The sequence below is a fragment of the Delphinus delphis genome, chromosome 14 (assembly GCF_949987515.2).
Source record: "Delphinus delphis chromosome 14, mDelDel1.2, whole genome shotgun sequence".
Taxonomy (NCBI): domain Eukaryota; kingdom Metazoa; phylum Chordata; class Mammalia; order Artiodactyla; family Delphinidae; genus Delphinus; species Delphinus delphis.
In genome coordinates this window covers 87,437,314-87,463,276 of record NC_082696.1, presented here as the reverse complement: position 1 = coordinate 87,463,276, position 25,963 = coordinate 87,437,314, and the positions used below count along the sequence as shown (strand labels likewise).

General features: G+C 36.5%; 1 protein-coding gene across 1 annotated transcript in view; it reads right to left on the bottom strand.

Moving 5' to 3' along the window:
* The window catches only part of EYS (eyes shut homolog), a 1,667,443-nt gene that overhangs the window by 242,664 nt on the left and 1,398,816 nt on the right, over positions 1-25,963 (bottom strand). Inside the window, exon 33 of the mRNA XM_060030409.1 lies at positions 15,387-15,607. Within this exon, the coding sequence (XP_059886392.1) occupies positions 15,387-15,607 (221 nt within the window). The remainder of the gene's footprint in view (positions 1-15,386; positions 15,608-25,963) is intronic.

The following is a 25,963-nucleotide window of genomic DNA, read 5'->3' as shown; positions in this document are numbered from 1 at the left end:
TTGTCTGAGAACGATTTCATAACAGAAAATCCATGAAAACCTCAGAAAAGGAAATTCAAGATATTTCTAACCTGGTTTTTATAAGTCTGGGCTTTAAAGGAGAGCCTGAGGATTTTTCGTTGTTTTCATTTCTAATATATAAGTTCTGGGCGAAAAGAATATCCCAATGGTTTTGGTATTAACCAACAGAGGGTGATAAATATTCTTAATCCCTTATCCCTTTCATTGTTATGGGCTCCTTAAATTACCTCAAGCAGAATTATTGGGATTTATTTTGTTCTCTAAGCAGTATCATTATGATAAAAATAAAGCAAAGATTTGAAGCTAAATAAAGATTGGAGGATCAATGACAAATGGAAAACCCTGCCTTTCCCATCATTCTTGGCTCAGTATATTTGCAGGGGTCACTCCAAGTATGTGGGGATTGGACACCAACCAGCGTGTCTTTGAGAATCCCATACTTCACTCCCATAGGGCAGCCACATAATTTGTGGGACCCTGTTCAAGATGAAAAGGCAGAGACCCTTGTTCAAAAAACAGAAAAAGAGCTTCGCACTTTCTCTGGTCGACTCTCTCCCCTGCTGTTACCATGTTCTCTGCTGTCTAACGCTGTTGTGTACCCAATCATGATGCTCCCTGCACCCACACCCAGGGCCTTGCCAGGAGTGGAGGCGGTGGAGACTGGGAGGCAGGTGCTGGAGAACTCTTTCTGGAGACCTGTGGAGTGTGGGAATGCAGGACTCCAGGGCCCTGGCACATGCCCCGCTCTCTCTCCTTACTTCACTTACAAAAGCCAAAATCAAAGACAATACATGGAGAGTTTCAAGACAGCAGCATCAGAGCATCAAGCCTCTGGTGCAGACCCTGTCCAGCGAGCAGCTTGCTGTGCAAATGCCGTGGCCTCACGCCTGGGACGCGGGCTGTACGGCCCCCAGGAGGGAAGATCTATGGGATGATTAGCACAGCTTGCTAGTAGGAAGAAGCGATGCTTCTCTCCTCAGTCCTGGGGCAGGAGGGTTGACATTGCCTTTCTCCTTCTTCATTGTGACTATTTCCTCTTTTGGTCTCCATTTTCATCTACTTTGTTTTCTACAAAAATGATGAAGGAAAGGAAAGTGAACAAGCAATTCTGATAAAGTATAGTTTATACCAGTGAAGTTATGACTCTCATGCAAATATAATATGAATTCATGTCAAGGTTTTCTTTAACTCAGTTATTAATAAGGGAATCAGTAAGGTATCAAAACTAAAGAATATTTAAGAAGCAATATTAAGGTAAGATTGCTTGATTAGATATGAAGCTGGTTAACGTCCATTTAGAGTACTTTTCCTTTGGAAAAAATTTATTTTCATCTCTAGCTGAGAAAAATCTACAAGTTAACCTCTGCCCCTACAAAGTTGTAAAATAAGACCAGACAATAGAAAGTCAAGGCCAGCATTAGAAACTGAACTCCCAGAACATCCAAGTAATCTTTTCAGCTGTTCCACGTTGAGGATAACTTATCTGTCAATGTAACTTGCCCCAACCTAACATTACCTGAATTTTTACTTCATCTGACCACAATATTTAAAGATCTTCTCAATTATCCTCCATCGGCACAGAAATAGATGTTCAACATACACAATGGTAGAGTATAAAATAAGAAAATATTTCTCAATATATTTAAATCAGCAGGCATTTAGATTTCCCTTAATACTTAAATTAGGTATTATACTTCTAGACTTCAAACAATAGCATCAGAAGGGCCTTTAGATTCTTAGACAAATTTTACTTAGAAATGTCTGGGTGATCTCTAGTCAGGTGAGAAAAGACACTCAGGGAAGATAAATGTACACACATCACACAGAAGAGCAGATATGAAATTGAGCCTTGGGGTTAGGCCTCCCTGACTCCTGGTGCGGGGGGCACCCAGTGGCTCTGAGCAGTTCTTCCTCATCTGGACATCAAGTGTCCATTCATGTCTGCGTCCCTGTCTAGGTGTACAAGTGGTTCACCCTCTGCTCAAGGGAAATTTCAAGCTCTCAGGACTCCTGAATCTGATAGTTGGTGGTCCCAGGGCCAGTGAGGCACTGAGTCCCCTCCACTCCATCCTGACCCTCCCCTCCCCACCACCCTTCCCCAGTGCTGTCCTCTCTCCATCTTGGGAGCAGAAAATGTTGCTCTGCCATCATGGATATAAATGTTTACGGCTCACATTTAGGACTAAAACAATTTTGAGGATTTAGCTTTTATTTCTGTGTGGATGGGTAGATTAGGGAAGGAAATAAAAAGCCCCAAAGCATTAGTGAGAGAGCAGAGGGGAAGGAGATGAGTTAGGTGAGTATTCAGGTATGATCTTACTAGAGAGTTCTAATGTCTAGATAATTTCCTAACTCAACACTTAAACTCCAAAATTTAGACATGATTTTCTGTCAGTTCTATTGAATTTAAACTGTATTTATCATTAGATCTATTAATGCCGGACTAAAAAGAGAAAGTTGCATACATTGAAACCTATGGAAAGGTGAGTTAGGCATGAATAAAGATTCTTGGTATTGTAGCATACAAAACCTACTTATAGTCCCAACTGTTGTGCAATCTTCTGCTTTGGAACTCTTTTAAGAGTAGAAAAAGGACTTCCCTGGTGGCGCAATGGTTGAGAGTCCGCCTGCCGATGCAGGGGACACGGGTTCGTGCCCCGGTCCGGGAGGATCCCACATGCCGCGGGGCGGCTGGGCCCGTGAGCCATGGCCGCTGAGCCTGCGCATCCGGAGTCTGTGCTCCGCAGTGGGAGAGGCCACAACAGTGACAGGCCCGCGTACCGCAAAAAAAAAATAAATAAATAAATAAAAAAAATCTGGTTCACTTGTTGAACTTTGTATCATCAGGCACTCACATTGCTTCTGAGAAAGTGAGTGTACTGTGTGATGGGAATAGGTATTTCTGGAAAAATATTTTTGGGGATGAAATTAGTTTAGAAACTTCTATGAAGTTGAAGTAGAGTTAAATGGGCTATATTCCATAGGACTTCTTTAACATCTTCAAATATGTTGTGAAACTCCAAGAGGGGAATATGAAATGGTATATTTTATGAATATATCTTAAAGAATTGCTGTCTCCCCGTTCTTTTCCTAAGGAATGCTTATTAACATATCTTGAAAAATATTTTTAGAAATTCCCATCTAGTTTAATCCCCTCTTTACAAAAATGATGGAAGTGATATCCAGAAATGGTTGGTGGCCTACTTAAGAGTAACGGTGGGACACAGACCTCCTGCCTGTTGGGCTTGTCTGCAATGAGGAAGCTGTAATTTTTATAGATAGCTGAGACTTTAATTGTAATTCTCAAGTCAGAGAACTGCTGAAAATGGTTACTGAATCACTTAATTTGGACAACTAAGTTTTTTGTGTGATGGAGCAGGTAGTTGATTTATATTGCAAAGCTTGGGACAGAGCATTGACTTAAAGTCTAGACAGTAGTGATTTATCCTGTCTTTATCATCAGTGTTGACTTGAACAAATCTCTGAACTCACACAACATTTTTCCATTTGTGAAACAGAAATCTGAATCTATCTTCCAAAGATACTTTAAGTATTAACATCATTTTAAAATGAAATCACATCAGAACAATGCCATTATATCATTTTCCAAAAGAAAAAAACACTTGGTGATTGCTAAGTTAATGGCAATTAGCAGTGTTAATATGTGGACAGTACTTGCTTGAAGCCACTATTGCATTTTATTGTCAATAAACAATAACCAAATTTATTTCCTGGTGTTTTTCCATCTAGTCTTTATATTCTCAAGCCTTTAGCAAGTTTTAACTTTCGGCTCCAAATCACTTGGGGTTTACGTAGGCAGGTGGGAAAAAGTTTCATTTTCTTAGACTAAAGGTTAAGCAATTTTCCTAAGGTACATAATGTGCCAGCAAATGGACCAGGAACAAAATATAAGGCTTGGAACTTTGTCTACTGCTGAGCCAAAAGGATTGGTTTGTTTCTTTCCTAAATTAATTATTTAAAGCATTTCATAAATCTAAGCCAAGGGAGTCTGGAGCTCTCACATTTGACTCCAGCTTTAACTTTGCTCTGTTTTTACTTGGTTTGTCAAGGTTTTCACACAATTTTAAGTGTGATATTTAATTATATGTAAAAATCAGAGTGATTAGCACAGTTTACTAAATCTTTGTGTGTGTCTGTGTGTGCATGCACACGTGTATGCACGGATGCAATCTGTAAGTGGTAAACCATGTAGATTTAAATAAGAACAGATACTTCTAGTTACAAAACAAACAGGTTTTACCACATAATTCCCTACTGAAAACTCATTAACAAATAGTTTTTTAAGTAAAACAGTCAAGGATAGCATCTTAGCAGCTCATATTTTGCTTGCTTGTTGCTTGAAGTAGAGAAAATAATGTTAATATTTTATAAGAAACAGAGAGGAAAGATGGTTTTCAGATGGGATTTAGGCCAGAGAGGTCTCTTATGCCCAAGAAGATCAATCAGGGTAAATGACTTCTCCATGTATTGTTACCTAAGGGTAGAGAAAATTGAAGATGAGATTTTTCCCCCCTACTTGTTTGACCTTCCTGCATAAATATGATGTAAAAACTATGTGTGGAATTTGATAGTGGTCTTTTCCCATTGGTCAAACCTTGAAATATTTAACTTTTTGAGACTTTTCAAATTTGGTGTAAAGGATATAACTTTTTCCACGTTTAATCTTACTTGTTCTCATTTAAATACCATTGTATTTGGAATCACGACTTTAATGAAACTCTGCGGAGGACTGAAATGCTTTCTGCCCCAGAAAAACAAATGCCCAACCCTTGTTGCTACACTCAAGGATGGCAGTAATAAAAGTGGTTAGAAAATCAATTTAAACTGCATTTGTACTTTACCAAGAAACCTGTGACACTTACAGTGGTACGTTGGTGAGAGTTATGATTTCCAAATACATAATTGACTTTTGTAAGCAACTAAAAACCCTGCAGCTTCAGTCACACTCTCCAAGCAAAAATAAATGACCCCAAATCAATCCATTTTAACCATATTTGGCACTTGTAGATTGGCGGAAGAAATGAGATCAAAAAGATAATATGAAATCTGGGCTGTTTTTTTTTTTAATTTTTTTTTAAAAATTAATTTATTTACTTATTTTTGGCTGTGTTGGGTCTTGGGCTGTTTTAACCTAAGATTGCACTTTGTATGTATAAGTGAAAAAACTCATTTTATTCCACAGTCCTTAGCATAAGCAAAAGAGTATGTAGACAATGATATCATGTCTTATCCTTCTTTGTAAATCCCATATTCACACTACTTCACACCAAAGGGTGCTCTGCCATGCTGGTGGTGTGAAAGAGACACAAATCGTATTTTAGTCAAGTAGACTCAACTTAAAATAACTTCTAAACATGGGTATTCCAGGGAAAAAAATAGAAAAAAATTACCAAAATACTATGTTGTGATGCATTACGTTTAGTCTAAGTGATAAGGAGACTTTTTTCTTTTTTCCTACTCATAGCATTGGTATATTTGCTTTTCATGCCATGGAAGACTAAATGAGTTTATTCTTCTTAATACTGTCTTGCTTATGGTCATCTCCAGCTTGCTGAACATTCAGGATAGTGAGGGGGTGGGGGGTGGTTAACACTGAAGCACCTGTGACTCCCATCTCTTGGTGATGTGGAAAGGGGCTGGTGTTTAGAAAATGTTCAAAACTTAGAAATAAAGCAAAAAGATAACTACGTGTTCTATTAATATCATACTAGGGTGTTTTCTCATAGGCCTGCTCAAGGATTATGTAATTTTCTAGAAAAATGAATTTTTATTTGGCTCACTATTTACTATTGATTAGGCCCAGACTCTGGGAAGTTACATGCTAACTTGTAGAATTATGTCTGATGGAGATGCAAGTGAGTACAGATTGGTAGAAAAGACAACCATGAATTTACACTTTATTCCTCTGTAGGATACTAATGAGTTTTGCCTCTAACCTAGTGCTCTTATTTCAGCTTTCATTCTGTGCCTATATAGGCTCAGCCTCCTGAATTCTTTGAATCAGCCTTACCAACATACTGGTTCTGTCATTAATGAGATAAATAATTTTTGGCATGTGTTCACTCTACACTTGTATGAAAGTCAGGTTTATAACTTTTTGAAAATTAACCTTTGATACGTGCTTTGAGTTACCTCCTTAGCCAAGACCCGGCCTAAGAGGGGCAAATGTTAGTCTAGATTTTATGGGGCACACAGCTTATATAATTTTTGATCCTTTATAAAAAAAGGATTCAAAAATACATATACAAACTTATGTGTAAAAGAGAATATTTATTTACAATGAGAAAAGAAATCACAATGAATTACAGGGAAACAAAGAGATTTAGCTGTCTCTCTGAAATCTCCTTAGGCTCTTCATAGGAAATGCTTACATGGAAATGGTTCCTGATTGCAGCCTCGTTTCTGCTCTGAAAGAGGACTATTAAAAAGCCACTGCAATTCCTAGCAACTCCCAGGTCTCAGAAGGACATGTGCAAGGGTGGAAACCTCTATGCTTCATTAGCTTCAGAGTAAACCAGTTCTACTACTGGGCAAGGGGACACCAGCAGGTAAAATGTAAGTCTGGGAGGAGCAAACCAGAGAACTTTGCCCCTCAGGAAGCTGTGCCAGGGAGTGGCCCCTTGGGCAGGGCTTGACGAATACTCACACACATGTGTGTCAAGAGACCCAGGACTGAACTTCTGTTATAGGGAGAACATACAAAACCATACTGGCACCAGTTAATCGGAAAACCTTTGTACATTCTTGCCTCCTTTGTCATAGATTAATTGACCATAAGTGCCTGGGTTTATTTCTGGGCTTTCTATACTGTTCCATTGATCTCTATTTGTTTTTGTGCCATTACCATACTGCTTTGATTACTGTAACTTTGTAGTATAGTCTGAAGTCAGGGAGCCTGATTCCTCCAGCTCCATTGCTCTCTCTTAAGATTGCTTTGACTATTTGGGCTCTTTTGTGTTTCCATAAAATTTAGTATCTTCAATAAGTGGTGCTGGGAAAACAGGACAGCTACATGTAAAAGAATGAAATTAGAACATTCTTTAACACCACACACAAAAATAAACTCAAAAGGGATTAAAGACCTAAATATAATACCAGATATTATAAAACTCCTAGAGGAAAACATAGGCAGAACACTCTTTTCTTTTTTTTTTTTTTTTTTTTGTGGTACGTGGGCCTCTCACTGCTGTGGCCTCTCCCGTTATGGAGCACAGGCTCCAGACGCACAGGCTCAGCAGCCATGGCTCACAGGCCGAGCTGCTCCGCGGCATGTGGGACCCTCCCAGACCAGGGCATGAACCCACGTCCCCTGCATCGGCAGGTGGACCCCCAACCACTGTGCCACCAGGGAAGCCCCCAGAACACTCTTTGACATAAATTGTAGTGATATTTTTTTGGAACTGCCTCCTAGAGTAATGGAAATTAAAACAAAAATAAACAAATGGCACCTAATGAAACTTAAAAGCTTTTGCACAGCAAAGGAAATCATAAACAAAACAAAAAGACAAACCACAGAATGGGAGAAAATATTTGCAAATGATGCAACTGACAAGGGATTAATCTCCAAAATATACAAGCAGTACATACAGCTCAATATCAAAAAAACAACCCAATCAAAAAATGGGCAGAAGATCTAAATAGACATTTCTCCAAAGAAGACATACAGCTGGCCAAAAGGCACATGAAAAGATGCTGAACATCACTAATTATTAGAGAAATGCAAATCAAAACTGTAATGAGGTATCACCTCACATTGGTCAGGAGGGCCATCATCAAAATGTCTACAAATAATAAATGCTGGAGAGGGTGTGAAGAAAAGGGAACCCTCCTACACTGTTGGTGGGAATGTAAATTGGTGCAGCCACTATGGGAAACAGTACGGAGGTTTCTTAAAAGACTAAAAATAGAGCTACCATATGATCCTGCAATCCCACTCTTAGGCATATATCTGGAGAAAACCATAATTTGAAAAGATATGTGCACTCAAATGTTCATTGCAGCACTATTCATAATAGCCAAGACATGGAAGCAACCTAAATGTCCATCCATAGATGAATGGATAAAGATGTGGTGTGTGTATATATATTTATATTTATATTTATATTTACATATATACATGTACATACAATGGAATATTACTCAGCCATAAAAAAGAACAAAATTATGCTATATGTAGCAATAAGATGGACATAGAGATTATCATATTAAGTGAAGTAAGTCAGACAAAGATAAAAATCATATGTTATCACTTATATGTGGAATTTAAAAAAAAATTATACAAATGAACTTATATGTAAAATAGAAATAGACCCACAGGCATAGAAAACAAACTTATGGTTACCAAAGTAACCGTAAGGGAGGGAGGGATAAATTAGCAGTTTGGGATTAACATATACACACCTCTGTATGTAAAATATATAACCAACAAGGACCTACTGTATAGCACAGGGAACTATGCTCAATATTTTGTAATAACCTATAAGGAAAAAGAATCTGAAAAAAAACCCCAGATATATATGTATGAATAACTGAATCACTTTGTTGTACACCTGAAATTAACACAACATTGTAAATCAAGTATACTTCAATAAAATAAGCTGAATAAAAAAATAAGAAAGCCTTTTAATCCTTAAAATTAAATCCCTTCTGCCCCAAGATAGCCCCAAATCTGGAGAAACTGGAAACAGAAGAGGGATAGAGAGGCATCAGGCAGAACACATCACATTCTTTCCCTGTTCAAGCTCTTGAGCTGGGGGTCCATCCAACTAGGCAGGGGATAGGAGACAGCCCAGCTGGATATGAGTTAGAAGTTTTAAACTGGAGGAGGTTGAACCATATGCTTTTAATATGTAAACATGAACCTGCATGATATTCTGTTAAGCGAAAGTAAAGGGAACCCATAAAGTATTTGACATCATGAAAGGAGAAAAATAAAACTGTTTATATTTGCACCCCGTAAAGGTTAAACTGCTTTCCATGAATGGAGTACACGGATAAATGTTGTAAATGCACAATTAATTAACACAATTAAAGAAATGGGAACACCACATATGCCTCTAAGTTTTTACGTGAAAATTAGTGGGACATTTTCCCTTTTCCCCTTGTTTGAGCAGTAGGGGTCACCTACAGCTGAGATGTTTCGATGTTCAGCAAACTTTTACACCTGAGAATAATCTAACCAAATACAAAGTAGTACTCTAGTACAAGAGACATTTAAATCCTGAGGACAATTTCAAACATGCTGAATGCAGACAGAATAGCAACTAAGAAGAGGGGTTAAATATTTGAAGATGTTATTAGTCTAAATGTGGGGTGAGAAATTGATATGAAATAGGCACTTTTCCCCCTTGGTATTTAGAGGACTTGGGTAGACTGCTGGACTGGATTAGGGGTAATCTTTCAGGATACAGAGTATTAACTAAAAGTTCTCAGTAGTTTTGCCTAGTTACATGTCGCTGTGACATGACGGTGAAGACAAGTGGACATTTGTGGGGTTTCATCACTCACTACAGAACAGATGCAAAAATTAGTACACAATACCCAGATTCATTGTGTTCTGTAGTAGTTGTCACTATTGCAATTTCAAGTTCAATTTATTGCTCCTACCTCATTTTGAAGTGCTAAATGATTTGAAAACTAAATACCTCAGAAATCATGAAAAATGACTTCTTTTCACCTGACAATATAAAAAAAAAGTCTATGAAATGAGATAATAGGGAAAAATGGATTGAAAGAAAAGAATGAAAGAAACGAGCTTTTACTTCTCTTCTCACTGGACACAGAGAGCAATGAAAGTTACCTAGTGTTAAGAAACACATATACATTTTTCTGAGGTTCTTGTTGCAGTTAATTTTATTTGTCAATTTGATTGGTCACAGGATGCCCAGATAGCTGGCTAAACATTATTTCTGGGTGTTTCTATGGGTCTGTTTACGGAAGACATTAGTACTTGAATTGGTAGACTGAGTAAAGCAGCTGGCCCCTCCCAATGGGGTGGGTCTCACCCACCCCCCTGAGGGTCTGAGCAGAACAAAAGTGGAGGAAGGCTGGGATTTCTCTCTGTCTGACTCTGAGCTGCGACTTTGACCTTCTGCCATCAGCACGCCTTCGGACTCAAACTGGGATCTATACCACCAGCTGTCCTGGTCTCCAGCTTGCAGGTGGCACATAGTGGGACTACTCAGTCTCCATAATTAAGTGAGCCAATGCTTTATAATGTATACCTATCTGTCTATCTATCTATCTATCATCTATCTATCTATCTATCTATCCATCTATATATGTATGTATGTATACATTGCTTAATATGGAAAAATTAAATTGAGTTGGACTTTCCTGGTCAATTAATTGACTAAAACTATATTATCCATCTGTTGGCATAGTGCAGTGGTCTGCAAACTATGGCCTTTGGACCAAATTTTTCCAGACGCTTATTTTTATAAATAAAATTTTATTGGAACACAGCCACATACATTTATTTATATATAGTCAATGGCTGCTTTGATGTTACAGTAGCAGGGTTGAATAGTTGTGAGGCAAAGTCTAAACTATTTGCTATCTGTCCCTTTACAAAAACAGTTTGCTGAACCCTGCCCTAGCACATGGAAGGCAGCACTGGCTAGTGATGAATCAAAGCTAAGAGAACAAGTAGATCCAGAAAGATCACATTCATTCGCAGCTAGGGATTATTGACTTTCAAGGCATGGTCAAATCCATTCCTAAATTCTTAGCTCCTGGCATGAATTTAGACTAAGTCTAAAATTCATGTCTCAATAATTATTCACTACAATGTCAGTGACATACATTCTTGGTGCAGTTGTTATACAGGGTATATTCCCAAACCTGATGCTCCATTTTAATTATTGTTTAACCTATTTAAAAATATCTGACACAGAAAGGAGAAAGTGATTTAAATGTCATTTGTTTAATTTTCTAACCTTCCCTTGCCCTTTGGAAGCAGCTTGTTCAAAGTCCACAGAGATTTGGGTACTCAGAATAACCCTTCGTATCACTTTTCTAAACTGAATTTTGGTACATGCAATTTGGATTTCTCTGAAATGAGCAACCACTGGGGTTTGAAAATTCTAACACAGATTTATAACAAAATGAAAAACACTGGATACTGTCCAGAAACATGTGATGGTACTCAAAGCAGAATGACATTTGCTCAGTAAAGCTGCTGAAGTGTCACTCCCCTTAAGACTTTTCAACATGAAATTTGTCTTCGTGTAAGCAGATTACTTTCATAGACAAAGTACGATAGAATCAGCACTTACTAACAGCAAATTATATTAACCAAGCTGCTAAAATTAGTGAAGATTTTGTTTATAAATAGCTATATAGCTGTGTTTTATTTTGTGAACCCTAAAGTTTAGCTCTATCTGGTACTGAACCTCTGTTCACTCACCATTTTACTCTTGTCTAGAGCACACTTCTTTTAGGGTTATCTCTTGTTAAACCACTATTATTCTTTACATGTTGGAAAAAGTGGGCTTGTATTCCCAGAAGACACCCATTGGAATGCTCAGGGGTGTGTGTGTGTGTGTGTGTGTGTGTGTGTGTGTGTGTGTGTGTGTGTGTGTGTGTGTGTTTGGAGACTGAAACACTTCTCCCTCATTAGGAGACATTTCCCAACCTTTAGATGAGAGACCCTGGACTAGAACAATTAAACTGTGATGAGAAATTATTATCTACATTTTCAAATGAATACATCATGTGCACATGCTAGAGTCTTAAAATACTAGTGTCTTTATATCTTGAGACAAGAAAGCAGAAAGGTACAAGTCCTTTCTTCTTGTCTTTGTAATAATGACTCTTTTATTCTGAACATAGATGATTTATTACTTTGGAAATAAAATAATAAAACTTGTAGACATAAAAAGAATTCCATCAGTTCATTTCATCCATCCCCTTTGGATTCAGAAATGTTGAATACTAATATAACTTATATAAATTGCTCTGCTATTTTGAAAGCTGTCTTGAATCTAATCTCCCTTTCTGGGAAAGTAGGAGAAGAGAAGGGAAGTTTAGAAGCCTGCCTGGCTAAGCCCAGGAGTGGGATCAAGTCAGATGGTGTGGACAGACTCAAAGGGTGAAAAGGGCTGGAAGAGAGTTTGGAAGATCTTGGAGAGATTCATTTTATGATGTGGCAGCACATAGGGGAAAGGAGCCTTTGGCTTTGACCAGCAACATAGATGTGAAGTAAGTTTCCAAAGGCATTAAGCCAGTTCAGATCCATGTTCTCTACATTAGAAAACATGGCTCAGTAGCAGTTTCTCTTGGATTTTTGGCTGGAAAACTTTACACCACTCATTGTATTCCAAGTGTGGGCAGGCGTCTGCTGGGGGCAGATTGTTGGTTGTGGTAGTGGTTCTTAGGGCCTACTTCTTTGATCTGTGTTCTTCTCGTTGTACTGAACGTACTCACAGCCTCTCAGAGATCTCCTTCAGTACATATTCTGTTCTCTTTTTGGGTTGCTGCACAGACTGCTGAACTGCTCTGCTATGATTGTGCACTGGTGTTTTAGACAGAACAGAAGGAAAGCAGCATTCTCATTTTGACGATTTTCCCTGTGGACCTATAACTGTGCTCTTCTCGTATTAAACTGTTGATCTCCTAGGGGCTGTTCTTATGATCCTTCTGAGAAGTCTTTTTTTGTTATTGTTGTTTGGGAACTGACCAGCTCCAGTGTATGATGGTGTTGGCATGCACAGGGAGATGCTGAAATGAAGTCACAGTTGCCATAGATCAACGTGTTCTGGATGCAGTGATGCAAAGGGTGGGTTATGGAAGTTCAGCATTGGCAACCAAGATAGAAATCTTGTTGTTCATAGGATAGGGAGAAGTGTTTTATTTGTTGGGTACACAGCTGGTATGTCTCCATTTTACTGGCCATAAGAACGCACGTACAGATCTGGAAGACCTTAAATAGTGTTTGCCAAAGTCTGTTGACATTTGAGTGGATTTCTTTAGAGTAAACTTTGAGAGTTTGAAAGATTGAGAAAAGGATATGGAAAGCCAGAATAATGTATGTGACAGAAGAGAGATACATTTCTGTGGAAAGTTTCACCCTAAGGTTTGAAGAGCTGGTAAACTTCTACGCTAGAGTGAAAACTCCTTGTGTGCAGGACAGTCTTGACTACACATCTTTGCTTCACAAAATCCTTGGTTATTTGTTGTCCCTCAGGAAATGACAGACAAAGTATAATTCTACCTAGGACTGCTTATAACTATCCTACTAGGATGACAATCCCGACTTTTATTTTCAAGTATATATTAAATAACAAGATTGGAAGTAATGTGAGTTTCTTTTAATTTATGAAAATGAGAGGTTTATTTTATTTAACATGTACCTGGTTTACAATATCTGAGACAATTACTGTTCTAAAATAAAACAAACCCTTCCCTGCTTCTCCAAGTTGGTGATGTTAGATATTTATTCAGAAAATTAGAGGGTATTTATTTTCTATGCTGCATAACAAAAAATTACTACATAATCAGCAGCTTAAAACAACACACATTTATTATCTCATTGTTTCCCTGAATGAAGAGTTTGGGGAGGCCTCACTGGGTCCTCTGTATCAAGTCTCACAAGCTCAGACAGGGTGTTGGTCAGGTTGGGGTCTCATCTCAACATTCAGTTGGGGAAAGACCTGCTCCCAAGCATATGTGATTTGTGGTAAAATATAGTTTCTTGCAGTTATAGGATCAAGGACTTCAGATCTGCTGGCTGTCAGTCAGTGGCCATTCTGGTTGCTGCTGCCCTCACTGCCTTGTCACATGGACCTTCCCCCAATTGCTTCACACTTTACCAAAGCTGGTAAGAGACAGAGTCTCCTTGCTCACAATCCTCTGTGACATAATCATGGAAGTGACATCTCATCACCCTATTTTATTGGTTATTCTGTTGATCAAAGGCAAGTCACGTGTTTCAGTCGTTAGAAAGTCAAGAGGAGAAGCCTTTATCCTGTTTCTATTTCACTTAATTAGGCAAAAATGCATTTTTTTTCTGAGAGTTCTGAAGTTTGTCCTGCTGGATAATTTTTGCATTATTACAATTTAAAAAATAATCGCTATTAATGGGTTCCTTATAAAACAGAATACTTACTAAGTAAAGGGTTGATTTTGTTTCCTTCAGACAAGTGACCAGAGCCAAGTAAAATTCATTCTTTTAAAATCCTTTAAAACTTTATCTGTTATACTTTACCTATGTGATATAGGTTGTTATTTTACAAATGTGTAAATTAAGGCACAGACTTAGACACAGTTAATCAGAAGCAAATGTTTTAGACACTCTAAGAGCTAATACCTTCCTTTCTCACTATGTGTTTTCTTCAAGTTTATTATGGTCAGTTTGTGATTGTCTGGTAAATATATCACCCTGACTTTATCACATCTGTCCATTCCTCTGTCTTGCCTTGCCATTTTGTTCTCTCCATCTGTCTATTTTCTTTTTCTATTTGAGTGATTACTTTCAGAGCCCATCTCTGCCTACCATTTCCTATCCTACATTTTCGATAGAATTTTTCTCTTTCTCACACTATGCACATAGATGTTTATGCTTATAGTGTCATTAACTACTTGATAACTTGTCCCTTAGAAACACTGACGTGAATTAATTAAGATAGTTCCTGTGAGATTTGGTCAATTTCTCCTTGACTTGAATTATTATAATCTGTACATGTTTCAGCCTCCACTCTGTCATTATTTGTAGCCCTGAAATAAAGATTTCTCAGAGGATTGAAGAAATTGGAGAATATTTTCTACACTGCCCAAATGAGACTCCCTCAGGGTCAATTCACTTAAGACATGTTAGTGGAACAGGAAGTAATTTTAATTAAGATCTTCTTAAGCTTATAAGCATTATGAATTTTTACTTCAAGGTGGAAAAAAGTCTATGTAAGATATTTCCTCCTTGAAGTAAAAATTGCCAATACAAAGAAGAAATGGATATAGGTATTCTTTCTCCATCTCTAATCTTAGAGACCTAAGTATATTTATTTTTAAGATGAAGCAAAAACAAACAATAAAATTAATGCACCAAAACCATTATCAATGAATAATCTCTCATTCATGTTTTCAAAGAGTAGAACACCTTGGTAAAATTACACTTAGATCCATTTAAAATTGCCAAAATCAGGTCTAGTTACCTAGTGTTTTCAGAGTTCAGAAATTTCTGACATTGGAACCACAATATATAAATTTCTTTGAGCAAACATCATCGTCTAGGTGATGTACACAAAAACTTGGAAGTTCCCGACCTTTCTTTTCTATCACCCAGATGACAGTACTGCAGGTTTTGTTGTTTTAAGAATTTGGCTTGAGGGCAGGAGGCTAGTACATACCTGATACAGGTACCATTATTGCGGCACAGATGATGCTCACACCGAGGGATGTGGCAGTTCTCAATGTTTTTCCCACTCAGGGCTTCATCGATGAGGAAGAATTCTTTGTTGTTTACTTGAAGCTCTTGAATGCAGCCCTTGAATCCATAAACGTGGCCTGCATTCTTAGGAATCTTAACAGTTGCAGGGATATGGCCAAGGAACAATTTTTCAAAATATACCTTTAGGAAAAATAACAACAAAATATCTTTTTATGAAGTGTTATCAGATTATATGGGAAAGACCTAGATGTTTTGTTCTGTAATTACATGTATTGATGTGTTTTTCTGCATAAAACAGGCTGTAATTTCTGCTTAATTTTGTCATCACTAGTAGGTGATAGGATAAGTTACTTTAGAAAAGGGCGTTTATTTTGCAATTTTTTTGTACCTCTCACAGTATCTAATAAAATTTAGTAAAAAAAAAAAAAAGAGGGGTATTCAACAAATCTTGCTGATTGATTACTTTGAAAGGTATTTTGGAATGCAAGGTATTTTGCATTTTAATTTTGCATTGAAAGGTATTTTGTTTGCATTTTAATGTGAACATTACCAAATAATAATGGATAAGGAAAATGAAGCCTTGTTAATTAACTACTGTTAGGGATTGAATTTTCTCCCCCTAAAATCATATGTTAAAGTCCTAACCCCCAGAACCTCAGAAGGTGATTTTGTTATTTTTTTAAAATTTATTTTATTGAAATAGAGTTGATTTACAATGTTGTGTTAATTTCTGCTGTACAGCAAAGTGATTCAGTTATACATATATACATATACATTCTTTTTTTTGACAGTTCAAGAAACTATAATAGCAAAATTAATTAACAACTTAATGTCTATCAAAAGAACAGTCTTTTTCATATTTTCTTCTATTGTGCTTTATCACAGGATATTGAATACAGTTCCCTGTGCTATACAGTAGGACCTTGTTGTGTATCTATTCCATATGTAATAGTTTATATCTGCCAATCCCAAACTCCCAATCCATTTCTCCCCCTTAACCATAAGGCTGTTCTCTATGTCTGTGAGTCTGTTTCTGTTTCATAGATAAGTCCATTTGTGTCATAATTTAGATTCCACATATAAGTGATATCATATGGTATTTGTCTTTCTCTTTCTGTCTTATTTCACTTAGTATGATAATCTCTACGTCCACCATGTTGTTGCAATTCTAAATGGCTGAGTAGTATTCCATTGTATATAGGTACTGCATCTTCTTTATCCAGAATGTGACTTTATTTGAAAATAAAGTTTACTCATTGGCTAGAGTGATGATAAAGTCATTTGCACAATGTAACTGCTACTTGATCTCTCCTTTCCCTCCCTGCAGCAACATATATAAATTGAACTCTCATCATTTAAATGTATGTAAAATGCAACTCCCCTCAATAAGACTTTATGAGCTGCAATTAGAGTCTGGATGGACTGGTAAATGAGACCCTGACCTTCAGGTCTGTTGGGCATATGACTGACAGATGTAGCAGGATTTGTGCATTTATATCTCTGACATCCTTATCTCTAAAACATGCTAAAACATTCCAAGCTGATGTCTGAAAAGTATTTAAATTGATACTACAGATTCATTAATATGGAAAAGCGTGATTGTAAGAATTAAAAAACTAGAAACAAATAATTAAGTTAGGCCACTAAGGGGAGGAGAGAATGGGAGATGCCCAGTAATATTACTTAATATTTACACTAATATGTGCTGGTTTGATGTACGTGTGCTTTTAGAGAACAGAAGCATGTTCAATTCTAGGATCACCAAAGCATTTCCATGACCCACAATAGATCAAACTATTATTGGAGCTCTTGTTCTTATTTTAGTAACTCGGGCTCAGTTCCAAAGGGTAGTCCTTCAGTTTTTCTCTAAGTACTTCATATAGGATTTAGATATACAGTCATCCAGAGGATAGCTCTCTTGGAGTACAGTGGGGTGGAGTCTTCATGGTGTATTGATAAAGCTCTTATGCAGATAGTAGTACATCTGTTTGTTTTCACATCTTTTCTCATATTTAGGTGAATTACTCTAGCAACCAATTAGCAGAGCTCTTTTATCAGCTAAGACAAGTGACTCACTGCTAATGCAATCTGGGATCCATCGTGAACTTACAGACTCAGCGAATCCAAGACCATGGCCTTCCTCTCACTGAAGACCTCTGACATTTTTGTGTATTGATTACACACCTAGAAGAGCAAACATTTCACTGCTTTGACAAGTGTGCTGTTTTAGCACAAAATTGATAGAGAATGGAAAAATACCTTCCTCTTCTGTCAGCTGTAGGCAGATCTGTGGCAGAGTCTACAGAGCTGTCTATGATTTATTAGATCATTAAAAACACCCAAACAATGGAAGTAGATGGCTCTGTATTTCTTCTGATCTGAAGTCTAATCTTAGTTGGAATCCTGAAACGTCTAAAAGAGCAGCTGCCATTGACTGCACATAGATAACCATTAGAATGGTTGACTTCCTCCATCCTGGGCTCTCAATTATCCAAGAGCTGCCTTTTGTGTGTATAATAATTCTTAAGGAGACAGGTCTTTAAATAAGTCTTTTCTAATAACTCCTTGTGAATCCGACTATGGAGAATAGAGTCTGACATCAAGATATCATCTTACAAGATAAAACCACAGAGAACAGACATGGACAATCAAGGAGGGATCATCAAGATAATGAAAAATATGGATAGTGACTGAGGGATAAAGGCTCCACATCTGACAGGAGAGAAATGAACCTTCTTTTTCCCCTCAAAGTGTATCTTTAAAGGAAAAATATAGTCTCTCTTTTACAATATGTAGGAGTAAAATAAGAAAATAGGCAAAAGACAAAACATTTCTAAAAACTGGAGGCTGGGGAGTGGTGGACACAGATGAGAACCTGCTTTATCTCCTTTTCATTTTGTTTTAATTTAAATTTGGATATTGGAATACTACATACATTTCTGTAGTGATGTCTTGATTCAATGTATAGTTTTGTCTTACAGTCTCAAATCTTTCTGAAGTCAAATAACTTTTATGTTAATGAGAAGGTAATGGCAAATGTACTTTTTACTTAAGATTAACTATTGAAGTGTACTTATCTTCAGCCAAGAATATGATGACTTGTAATTGGAATGAACTGACTTTTACTTGTGTTGTTACCAAATTTTTGTTTTTAATATTATCTGAATTGTATGCAGACAAATTCAAAATCAGAAACATCAGTAAAGATGGATAAATGATGTTAGGTAGTGTTTGTGAAGAAAGTTTTATTTAAGTAACTTTCACATATGATTTTTCTTAAATTCTTAAAAACTGTTTGGAGACATTAAATGAAAGGGGATTAAAAGGAAGAATCAGTGTTTACCTAAATCAGTATTTATCTAAATTCTCCATCCCTTTACAGTTCAAAGATTACCCCCCTCCCCCATAGTATGATAACCTGTGAGCATAGTCTCTGCTATATTAATCTATATCCCTTTTTCGGGCAGGGTGTCCAACATGGTCGTCCTGGGGTTCTCTCACTGTGTACAGCAGTGGTTTGCAAATAGCAGGTTTAATACAAGTCTGTTACAAATGACCTGATTCATGAAACTCAATCCTGCTCTTCTTCAGTCTCCTACTTGTCTTTTAGGCCTCCTCTCCTACTTTACACTTCCTTAGAACCTTGAAATTTGCCAGATTCAACATATGTGAGGTCTCACTGGATACCAACCAAGAAGGAATATTAATATGGCTTGAATTCTAATATAGCTCTCTTTATTTAATATACATGACATAAGGTATAGAGCAGTGCTTATATGAAGTGTTTAATTTCTTATAAGATTAATATGAAGTAGCTCACATAAAGAGTTTTTTTTTAATTTAATAAATATCAGTGAAAACCTCATTAGCCCCATACTTCACAGTTAAATCTTTGATTATTAAGACTTTCTAGGATAAGGAATGTTCTCAAAATAATATCTTCTCAATTTGTTGAAGAAAGAACTGAACTTTAGTGAAGCAATCAATGGATTGAGTTGCTACCTGTGAGCAAGTGGTATAAGGAAGTGGAAATATAAAAGGAGGATGTAGGATGACTCTTGTCTATAAGAGAATGAAATGTAATCATGGGAAATAAACATAAAGAAATTAAACAGAAAATAACATCATACAGATCATCAAGATGGCAGAAAAGGAAGCTCCAGAAACTCCTTCCTCCATGGAGACACTGATTCAACAACATTACACAGACCAAGTCTCTTTGTAAGAAATACATAAGTTCAGTTAAGAGACACTTGTACCCCAGGTGACTGTGAAACCAGCTGTGTTGAGGTTGGCAGGAAAATCTTTGACACTCACTCACCATAGCTCTCCCACAGACTCAGTGAGACATAATTGGGAGAAAACTTCCAGCTCTGAGTCTCTCTCTGGGGAGGGAAATAGAAGACTAAAACATATATCCAATGTGCAGGCTTTTCAGGGTGCTGCCCAAGAGACTAGTTTTTATCTTGATTGAATCTAAGTGCTGATAGGAAAGGGTGCAAGGTTGGGGGTCCCTGAGAACAAAGGTGAAGGTTTGGACTAGCACACATTCACTCACTATAGGCATCCCCTCCCCCACCCCCAGCTCAGTGGGAAAGAATGGGCAAACCCCGCAACCCCTGACTTCTCCCTGTGAATGGAATGTGCATCCAAAATAATAGCTTTTTAGGGGGGTTGTCTGAGAAATGGGTTTCCTGTCTCCTTTGTCTTAAAGCACTGACAGTACCTGGCATACAGTCAGTCCTCTGTGTCCACGGGCTCTGAATTTGTAGAATCAACCAACTGCAGATCAAAAATATTCAGAAAAAAATTCCAGAAAATTCCAAAGAACAAAACTTGAATTTGTCACATGCCAGTGATTACTTACATAGCATTCAAACTGCATTAGATAGTATGAGTAATCTAGAGATGATTTAAAGTATACAGGATGTGCATAAGTTATATACAAGTATGACACCATTTTATATAAGGGACTTGAGTCCATGGATTTTGGTATCTGTGGGGGGTCCTGGAACAAATCTCATGTAAATACCAATGGAAAACTGCACTCTAGATGCCTGGTGGTGGGGGGGGGGTCACTGAAAACAAAAGAGAGCAGGACAGTGTGCTGCTGCTCTTAAGGCAGCATGACCTCTTCCTGGGGCTGGGGCAGGGTGGAAGAGTAGAGAGGCATGGAATGTGTTTCCAGCATTCTGGCTTTTCAGGGGTATTCCTGAGGGACTGGTTCCTATTTTGCCTGATTCGGAGTTCTGACACAACTCACATACTCTATAGAAACTTTGGGGCTGCTGAGAATGAAAGAGAACTGGGTGGCTTGTAGCAACTCCAGAGAACCTGTTGTACTGCAGACAGACCCCAGAGGGAGCAAAGATTATAAGCAACTGTAAAAAGAAACTGGCAAATTCCTATAATAGAGAATTTAAAAGACAGGCCCAGAGAAGACACATCCACAGAAAAGGTTTGAAAGGTTCCCAGAATCTCTCACTGGGCTGATTAGTGAAGGACCTTTCCTATACAAAGCAAGTCCATGTGGCTGGGAGAAATGGCTGTTTCTTCAAATGTGTTGATTCCATTACAAAGTTACAAGGCACAAGAAGAAACACAAAAACATAGTCCAATCAAAGAAAATGTCTCCAAAAACCAACTCTAAAGAAACAGAGGTATATAAATTACTGGAAAAAAAATCAAAATAACTGTCATAAAGATGCTTAATGAGCTCAGGAAAATGAAACATGAAGAAAATGTTTATTTTTTAACATTTAAAATGTCTTATATTCTTTATTGAGAATATCAGTAAAGAGATAGAAAATATAATAAAGAATCAAGCAGAAAGTTTGAAGCTGAATATATAAAAGCTGAAGTGAAAATTCACTAAAGGAGTTCAACAGGAAACTTGACCAAGCAGAAAAAAGAATAAGCAAACTCAAAGAAAGGTCATTTCAAATTATCTGGTTAGAGGAGTAAAAAGGAAAAAAGATTGAAAAAAAGTGAAGGAAGCCTAAGAGACTTATGGGACACCATCAAATGGACTAATATATACATTATGGGAGTCCCAGAAAGGGGAGGGGGGAGAGAGAGAGAGAGAAAAAGAGAGAGATGCAGAATGCTTATTTAAAGATATAATGGCTGAAAACTTTCCAATCTGGGGAAGAAAATAGACATTCAGAATCAAGAAGTCCAAAGGACTTCCAAGAAAGAACTCAAAGAAGTCCATACCAAGACACATTATAATCAATTTGTCAAAAGTCAAAAGAAATACAGAATTTTGAAAGAAGAAAGAAAAAAAGTGAGCTACCCCATATAAGGGAGCCCCATAAGACTCTCAGTGTATTTCTTATCAAAAACCTTGCAGCCCAGAAGGGAGTGGGATAATATGTTCAAAGTGCTCAAAATAAAATGCTACCAAAAATGAATACTGTATCTGGCAAAACTGTCCTTTAAAAATGAAGAAGAGATAAAGACTTTCTCAAATAAACAAAAGCCGAGCAAGCTTATCAGTACTAGACTTACCTTATAAGAACTGCTGAAGGGAGTCCTTCAAGTTGAAATGAAAGGACACTAGACAACAACATGAAAGCATATGAAAATATAAAGCTCACTGGTAAAGGTGGCTATATAGACAAATATAGTAATGTAATGCTGTCATAATGGTGCATAAATCACTTGTAATTCTGGTACTGAAGTTAAAAGACAGAAGTCTAAAAACACTATATAAAAATGTGTTAATTATGCACATATTATCTGTATCTATATCTATATTTATATCTATATGACATCAGTTACATAAAGTGTGGAGCAGGCAGAAGTAAAAGGTTAGAGTTTTTGTATGCAATTGAAGTTATGTTGCTAACAGCTTAAAATAGATTGTTATAACTATAAGATGTTCTGTGGTAACTTATGATAACCACAAGAAAATGTCTAGAGAAGACACAAAAAAGAAAATAAGAAAGGAATCAAAGTATGTTACTAAAAAAAATCAATAAGACACAAAGGAAGAGAGCAATAGAGCAAAAGAGGGGGGGGGGGGAAATCTAGGTAGAAAACAATGATTGAAATGGAAATAGCAAGTATTTATCAGTAATTACTTTAAATATAAATGGAGTAAACTCCCTATCAAAAAACATAAAGTGGCTGAATGAATAAAAAAAGATTAAAAAAAACCCACAAGATCCAACTATATTCTATTATAAGAGACTCACTTTTGATTTGAGGACACACATAGCCTGAAAGCAAAAGGATGAAAAAAGATATTTCATGGAAATGGTAACCAAAACATTGCAGCAGTGGCTACACATATCAGAACAAATAGACTTCAGTCAACAAGGGACAAAGAATGACATTATATAATGATAGTAGAATCAAATGACCAGGAAGATACAATAATTTTAAATATATATGCACCTGACACCAAGACACTCAAATATATGGAACAAACATTGACAGCACTAAGGGAGAAATGGACAGTACAATAATAGAATGAGATTTTAATATCCCACTTTCAATAAGGGATAGAACATTCATATAGAAAATAATAAGAAAACGGAGGACTTGAACAACACTATAGAACAAATAGACCTAACAGACATATAGAACATTCCATCTGACAGCAGCAGAATACACATTCTCCTTAAGCACACTGCAATGTTAACCAGGACAGATTACATGTTAGGTCACAAAACAAATCTTAACAAATTTAAGAAGATTGAAAATCATATTTTTTCCACCCACACTGGAATAAAAGTAGACATCAATAGCAGAAGGAAAAAATGGAAAATTCACAAATATGTGTAAATTAAACAATGTGCTCTTAAACAACCAATGGGTCAAAGAAGAAATCAAAAGAGAATTTGGAAAATACCTGAGACATATGAAAACACAACATACCAAAACTTATGAGATGTAGCAAAAGCAGTACTGAGGGAAGTTTATAGCAGTAAACACTTTCACTAAAAAGAAAGATCTCAAATCAACCCAACTTTACGCTTCATAGAACTAGACAAAGAAGAACAAACTATGTCCGAAATTAGCAAAAGGAATGAAATTATATAACGATTAGAGCAGAAATAAATAAGAGAATAGAAAAACAATAGAAAAAAATTAACAAAACTAAGAGTTGTTTTTCTGAAAAGATCAACAAAATTGAGAAACCTTTAGCTACACTAATTAAAGAAAAAGGGAGAAGACTCAAATAAAATCAGAAATGAAAGAGACAACATTACAACTGATGTCACAGAAATAATACAGATTATAGAGATGACTATGAACAATTATACACCAACAAGTTGGATAAGCCAGGAGAAATGGATAAATTCCTAAAAACATACAACATACCAAGACTGAATCACAAATAGAAAAGCTGAGCAGATCAATACGGAGAATGTATCAGTAATCAAAAACCTCCCAACAAAGAAAGCCCAATACCAGATGTCTTCACTGAAAAATTCTGCAAAATATTTAAAGAAAAATTAATACTGGTCTTTTCCAGACTTTTCAAAAAATTGAAGAGGAATGAACACTTCCAAACTCTTTCTATAAGGCCAGCATTATCCTGATACCAAAGATAGAAAAAGACACTATGAAAAAAAATTACAAGCTCATACACCTGATGAATATAGATGCAAATCTTAAATAAAATACTAACAAACCAAATTCGAGAGCACAGTAAAAGAATCATATACCATGAACAAGTGAAATTCATCCCTGTGTTGAAAGGGTGATTCAACATACAAAAATCAATAAATGTGTTATACCACATTAACAGAACAAAGGATAAAACTCACATGATCATCTCGGTAGATGAAGAAAAACCATTTGACAAAATTCAACCTTGTTTCATGATAAAAAGACTCAACAAACTAGGAAAAGAAGGACTTGAAGAGACATTTCTCCAAAGAAGACATAGAAATGGCATATGTAAAAGGTATATGAAAAGATGCTCAATATCACTACTCATCAGAGAAATGCAAATCAAAATCATAATGAGATACCACCTCACATTTGTTAGGGTGGTCATTATAAAAAAAACAACCAAAAGTAACAAGTGTTGACAAGGCTGTGAAGAAATTGGAACCTTTGTACACTGTTGGAGAGAATGTAAAATGGTGCAGCTGCCATGGATAACAGTATGAGGGTTCTGCAAAAAATTAAGAATAGAACTATATGATCTACCAATTCCATTTCTGGGTTTATCCAAAAAAATTGAAAACAGATCTTGAAGAAATATTTGCACTTTCATGTTCATTGTACATTATTCGCAATAGCCGAGAGGTGTAAGCAATCCAAATGTCCATCGGTGGATGAATGGATAAAGAAAGCACAGTATATACATGCAGTGTAATATTATTCAGCCTTATCAAGGAAGGAAATCTTATCATATGCTACAACATGGAAGAACCTTGAGGACATTATGCTGAGTGAAATAAGCCAGGCTCAGAAGGACAAGTACTGGGTGATTACACTTATATGAGGTCTCTAGGGTAGTCACAGTCTTAGAAGCAGAAAGTAGAATGATGGTTGCCATGGGCTGGTTGGAGAGGGAAATGGGGAGTTGCTGTTCAATGGGTATAAAGTTTCAGTCATGCAAGATGCAACGATGTGCCTACAGATAACAATATTTTACAGTATACTTAAAAACTTTTTGAGGATAAATCTTATAGTATGTGGTTCTTTATCACCACAAAAAATAATAGCACACAATAAGTGAGAATTACATAAAAGAGTTAACAGTTGCAATAGAATGATTAAGGGAAAACACCATTTCAAAGGTTGTGAGGAAGCATAGTGTTGGTTAAAAGCACGGGTTCTTTAGTGTGAATGTCTGCATATGAATCCCAGAATAGCTGTGTGTCCTTGGGCAAGAAACTTAACCTCTCTTTGCCTTAACTTTACTCCTCTTTATTTGAAGAGGATAGTATTTACCTCACAGGTTTTTTTCTTTTGGTATGGATTAAATGAGTTAAAGTATAAAAATGCTTAGAATTTAATTCTATGAATTAAGATATAATTCATTAATATTTATGTTATATTATATGCTATTCATAAGAAAATATGGAGTTCTCAATATAAAAAGTAGTTGACTATAAGGAATTAATAAAGATAAAAATCACACTTGGCTGCTTTATATTGGATTTTTCACAAAACTATGAGTGTTTCGTATATTTTCCACCATTTGAATATTCCATGTCATGAATCTACATATTTGGTCATCTTGGGCTCTAGCATACTTTTTAAAACACAGAAACCAATTTTATACCTATCCTGATGAGCAACTCGACAGTTTTGAATCTCTGCATCAGCAAATGAGGAGGCGTAAAGTGTATTATAAGGGAACAAAAAAAGTTGGGAATCAGGAAATCAGGGATCAAGTCTCTTGCTTTTTCACCATGAAATTTTAGACATTGACATTCAGTTTCCTTAGCCTTATAAAGAGGATAATCATTCTTTGGAGGGTTCTTGTGGAGATAGATGAGATGATATATATGGCCATAATTTGGAAAATGTAATATACTTATGCAAATGTTAGATATTCCTATGTGC